General features: G+C 37.6%; 1 protein-coding gene across 1 annotated transcript in view; it reads right to left on the reverse strand.

Moving 5' to 3' along the window:
* Positions 1-6,000, reverse strand: part of LOC103728098 (uricase) — a 43,078-nt gene that overhangs the window by 20,698 nt on the left and 16,380 nt on the right. Inside the window, exon 2 of the mRNA XM_008826233.2 lies at positions 720-938. Coding sequence (XP_008824455.1) covers positions 720-938 — 219 coding nt within the window. The remainder of the gene's footprint in view (positions 1-719; positions 939-6,000) is intronic.

Raw genomic sequence — 6,000 nt, forward strand, 5'->3', positions numbered from 1 at the left:
TTCTCTACATCTCTGACTTCTTAACCATCCTAATTTATAAGAAAAAAGTTCAGGGGAGAAACAGGCCTTGAAGAGTTACATTGCACTTTCACCTGTGTTATAGGCTTGGATTTCCTGAAAACATGAGAATTATAAGCTCTCCAGTAGACATTTCTTAACATGACTTCCCTACCATGATGGACTTTACTCTCAAACCATGAGCTGAAATAAACCCTTCCTTCCTTAAGTTGTTTTTGTCAGGTATTTTGTCATAGCAACAAGAAAAGTTACCAGTACGGGGGCCATGAAAACTTGAACATTAGATCTTGACCGTAAAAAAACACGTCTTATAATCAATATTTCTTCTGTGGTAGCAACAATAGTACTTGTTACTCTAAATGCACAATATTTAAAAAAAATAGGAGTCCAAGAGACTCCTAATGGATGAGAAACATGCATTCTCTCATGACCTTGACTTGGCCATAGTCCTAGTTGGAGATGACAATTTGCTCAATAATAATCTCTTCCTAAAAGACTGAGTGGAGATGAATTAAAAGAATAAAACAAAGTAAGATTTTCTGTAAGCCTGAGAATTTTAGGGTAGGGAGGAATTTTTTTAAATGACACACATATAAAAATAGGTTAAGAGGAAACGAGAGCTTAAAATAAGCAAGCACACCCCCATGCGATCTTATACCAAGTTTGCACGGAGGCAGCCAGCATCTAAGAACGGTGCATACCCCTTTGAGCTTCGCCAAGGCGTGTACTGTGTTCTTGATGGTGTCTGTAGGGATGATGTCAGAATTATCGCCATGTAGGTAATCTTTCTTGGATCTCAGAGTCAGTTGCACTGAAGTTGCCACCTCTTTGATGCTGTGGTATTTTCCATCTCGTTGAATATGGAGAACTTTCACCATATCCTTCCCATAGCCAGTTTGGACAAACTCCACTTCATCGTTCTATAATGAAACCATAATCATGTGACTGAAGAAGGCTAACTGGAGGTCAAAAGGACCAGCTGACACTTCTCTAAACTTTTATTTTATCACACAGTTATAAAAAGTGAGATTCAGAACATTTATGAAAGCAATACCACCTTTGCAGAAAAATGGTTCTTCTATAGGAAAAGAGAGGCTCCCAGGAAACAAATACAAATATGTAAGACTGGGACTAGAGAAATAGTTCAGCAGTTAAGAACACTTGCTGCTCTTGCAGAGAGCCCAGATTCCATTTCCGGCACCCATATGGTGACTTAAAGTGGTGTAACTCAGGCTCCAGGGGATCCGATGTTTCTGAGAGCTCCTGCACATGATTCCCGTAAGCACATGCAAACATATACACACAAGCACAATTTCATATATATATAATATGTAATTATATATATATATATCTCAGATTGATCTGAACTCAGACAGGTAGATAGCTTTCTTGATAATAATTCTTCAAAATTTTACTTATTTTTAATTATCTGTATGTTTCTTTGTGGAGGTACATGAGAGGCACATGCGTACAGGTGCCTGAGAAGCCCAGAAGCATTGGTTCTCCATGGAGTACAGTTAGAGGCAGTTGTGAGCCACCCCTGTATAGGTGCTGAGAATCAAACTTGGGTCCTCTGCAAGAGCAGTACAAACTCTTAACCACTGAGCCAACACTCCAGCCACTCTAGGTAATTTTAAAAGTAGTACTAATAGAACCTCCTAGATCAAAATGGTGCTGATGCTAATGGACTCTGTTGTGATCTCTGCAACATGCAACTTCTCTGTGTAACAGCTTTGGGAACAGCTGTTTTACAAAGGGAGAGACAGGGGGACAAAGATTAAGTGGCTTACCCTCATTCACATGGTAAAGAACAGAGTTAAGATACACACTCAGGTCTGTTTACTACAAATTATAAAGTGGCCATTATAAAACCAGTTTTCTTCTAAAAAAATTACTATATTGACTGGAAATAATTCTATGTCCCTATTTTTTAGAAAGTAATCTTTCTGAGAAAATGCCCTGTGATCAATGGACACAGATTGAAAATTGCTTTTTGTACTTGCTGCTAGGAAGGGGAAGAGTAACTGGTGACAGGGTAACACACACACACACACACACACACACGCACACACACATGCACACACACAAACACACACACGTGTGCCAAGCCAGGGCTATCTGCCTGCAGAGAGAGCTACATTTTTAATGAAAAACCTTTAAAGAAAGCCTGTGATTGGCTCATTAGGACCATGTCTGAAGCTGGAGCCTTAGCTGGTGAACATATCCATTTCCACTGGTAGACTCTACCAGATTTGGTGCTGGGTGCTTGAGAAGCGAGAAGCAAGGGTGGCAGAAAACCCTATTATATTTAGTATGACAATTGAACATTAAAATGGAAATGAAAGAAAAGGTGATAAAAATGAAAGTCAATAAAGAACCGCGTATAGGGAGAACGAAGACCAGGAGCCTTACCTGCAGATCTCATTTAGGATGCCCAGATACACATACCACAGGGTATCTCAAATTTTCTGCATGAAAATTATTGGTTCTTCAGAAGGAAATTGAAAGGTACTGGCTAATATATACCATATATCAAATGGACCTAACAGACGTCTTTCGAGTATTCCAACCAAGCACTGAAGGACATGCTTTCTACTCAGCACCCCATGGAAACTTCTCCTAAATCAACCATATACTGGGGCACAAAACAAGCCTCAACAAATAAAAAGAGATTGAAATATTTCCATGCATTCTATCAGACCACAATGCAATAAAGCTTAAAATCAACACCAGAAGAAGCCCCAGTCACCATATGAACACATGGAGATTAAACAACACACTCCTGAATGATGAATGGGTCAAAAGAGAAATTAAGAAAGAAATAAAAGTACTCCTGGAATTAAATGAAAAGGACAATACAACACAACAAAACCTTTGGGACATGCTGAAAGCAGTCCTTAGAGGGAAGTTTATAGCTCTAAGTGCCTACATCAAAAAATCGGAAAGAACACAAATAAACGACTTAACATTGCAACTCAACACACTTGAAAAGCAACAACAAATGAAACCTAAACCCAGCAGACAAGAAGAAATAACAAAAGTCAGGGAAGAAATTAATGAAATCAAAACAATACAAAGAAATCAATGAATCCAAGAACTGGTTCTTTGAAAAGATAAAGAAGATTGACAGACCACTAGCCCAGTTAACCAAAAGAAAGAAAGAATGCCTCCAAATCAACAAAATCAGAGATTAAAGGGGAAACATCACAACAGACACCAGAACGATACAGAACATTATAAGGGATTAAAAACCTATATGCTACTAAATTTGAAAACCTAAAAGAAATGGATGCATATCTAAAGGCATGGGAACTAACCAAAAGAAAGAAAGAGCACCTCCAAATCAACAAAATCAGAGATGAAAGGGGAAACATCACAACAGGCACCAAAAAGATCCAGAACAGTATAAGGGAATACTTTAAAAACCTATATGCTACTAAATTTGAAAACCTAAAAGAAATAGATGCATATCTAAAGCATGCAAACCACCAAAACTAAACCAAAAAGAGATTAACAGCTTAAACAGACCCACAAAAAGAAATTGAAACAGTAATATAATACAAAACCTCCCAACTAAAAAAAGCCCAGGACCAGATGTGTTTACAGCAGAATTCTATCAGACATTTAAAGAAGATCTGCATCCAATACTACTTAACTTATTCAAAAAAATAGAAATGGAGGGAAAACTTCCAAATTCCTTCTAGTAAGTCAATAAATGTCATAAATCACATAAATGGGCTCAACGAGAAGAACTACATGGTCATCTCAATAGAAGCAGAAAAGGCCTTTGACAAAATTCAACATGCATTTATGTTCAAAGTCCTAGAGGGAATTGGACTGGAGGGAACATACCTCAACATAATTAAAGCCATATATAACAAACCCACAGCTAACATCATTGTAAATGGAAAAAAACTGGAAGAATTCCCATTGAAATCAGGAACCAGACAAGCCTGTCCAGTATCTCAACTTCTCCTTAATATCGTGCTTGAAACTCTTGCAAGAGCAATAAGACAAGAGCAGGAAACTAAAGGAGTAACAATTGGAAAAGAAGAGATCAAAGTAGCCATTTTGCAGAAAATATGATATTATATCTAAGAGACACCGAAAATTCCACCATAAACTCCTAGAAATTATTTACACATTCAGTAAAGTGGCAGGTTACAAAATTTACCTACAAAAGTCTGTAGCCTTTCAATATACCAATAACAAGCAATCAGAGAAAGAGCACATGGAAACACTCCCCTTCACAATAGCTGCAAAAAAAAAAATAAAATATCTCGGAATAAACCTGACCAAAGATATTAGGGACCTCTACCATGAAAACTTTAAATCTTTAAAGAAAGAGATTGAGGAAGACATCAGAAGATGGAAAGACCTCCCATGCTCATGGATTGGAAGAATTAATATTGTGAAAATGACCATCCTACCAAAAGTCATATATAGATTCAATGCAATGCCAATCAAAATCCCCATGACATTTTTCACAAAATTGGAAAAAAACTACCCTAAGATTCATATGGAAGCACAAAAGACCTCAGATAGCCAAAGCAACCCTGAGCATTAAGAGCAATGCCGGGGGGATTACTTTATCAGATTTTAAGCTGTATTACAGAGCTATAGTCATAAAACCAACATGATACTGGCACAAAAATAGACCCATCGATCAATGGAACAAAATTGAAGACCCAAATATGAGTAATGCAATTTCAGCCACCTGATATTTGACAAAGGGCCCAAGAACATTCACTGGAGGAAAGACAGCATGTCCAGCAAATGGTGCTGACAAAACTGGATCTCCACTTATAGAATAGTGAAATTAAACGCCTATTTTTCACCTTGCACAAAAGTCAATTCCAAATGGCTCAAAGACCTCAATGTAAATCCTGAAACTCTGATACTCTTAGAAGAAAATATTGGCAAAAACCTACAAGACATAGATGTAGGAAAGGATTTTCTAAACCAGACATCAATTGCTCAGGAAACAAGGTTAAGAATCAACAAATGGGGCCTTGTTAAACTACAAAGCTTCTGTACATCAAAGGAGGCAACCAGGGAAGTGAAGAGACTTCGGTACATCAAAGGAGGCAACCAAGGAAGTGAAGAGAAAACCCACAGAATGGGAGAAAATCTTCACCAGCGAAACATCTGATACAGGTTTAACATCCAGAATATAAAACAAACTCAAAAAAAAAAAGAGAGAATCAAGACAGGAAGTAACCCAATTAAAAGACTGGCTAAGGAGCTGAACAGAGGGTTCTCAAAAGAAGAAGTAAAGATGGCTATGAAAGATCTTAAAAGATGCTCAACATCACTAATAATTAGGGAAATGCAAATTAAAACCACTTTAAGATTTCATCTTACCCCAGTCAGACTGGCTAAGATCAAGAGAACAAATGATACCAAATGTTGGAGAGGATGTGGGGAAAGGGGAACACTCATCCACTGCTGGTGGGGCTGCAAACTGGTTCAATCCCTATGGAAAGCAGTGCGGAAAACTCTTAAAAAAAAAACTACAAATGAACCTACCATTTGACCCATTTATACCACTCCTTGGCATATACCCAAAGAACTCGTCTCATTGCAGAAACACATGTACATCCATGTTTGTTGCTGCTCTTTTCCCAATAGCTAAGAGATGGAAGCAACCTAGGTGTCCCTCAATTGATGAATGGATAATGAAAATGTGGTTCATATAGTGGATGAAAATGTGGTTCATTTATAAGATGGAGTTTTACTCAGCAGTAAAGAAAGATGAAATCTTGAAATTTGCAGGTAAATGGATGGAACTAGAAACTATTTTACTAAGTGAAGTAACACAGAAAAAAAATCGATGTGTGTTCTCCTTCATATGTGAATCCTAGAACCAAATCCTAATAAGTGAGTATATATCCAGACATAACTACAGGAACCAGGATAATGGAAGGGAATGAGGGAGGTAAAGGAAAAGAAAGAACCTGAGAGAGAAGAACAGTAGGAAAC

This window comes from Nannospalax galili, unplaced genomic scaffold, assembly GCF_000622305.1.
Source record: "Nannospalax galili isolate Female #2095 unplaced genomic scaffold, S.galili_v1.0 scaffold9, whole genome shotgun sequence".
Lineage (NCBI taxonomy): Eukaryota > Metazoa > Chordata > Mammalia > Rodentia > Spalacidae > Nannospalax > Nannospalax galili.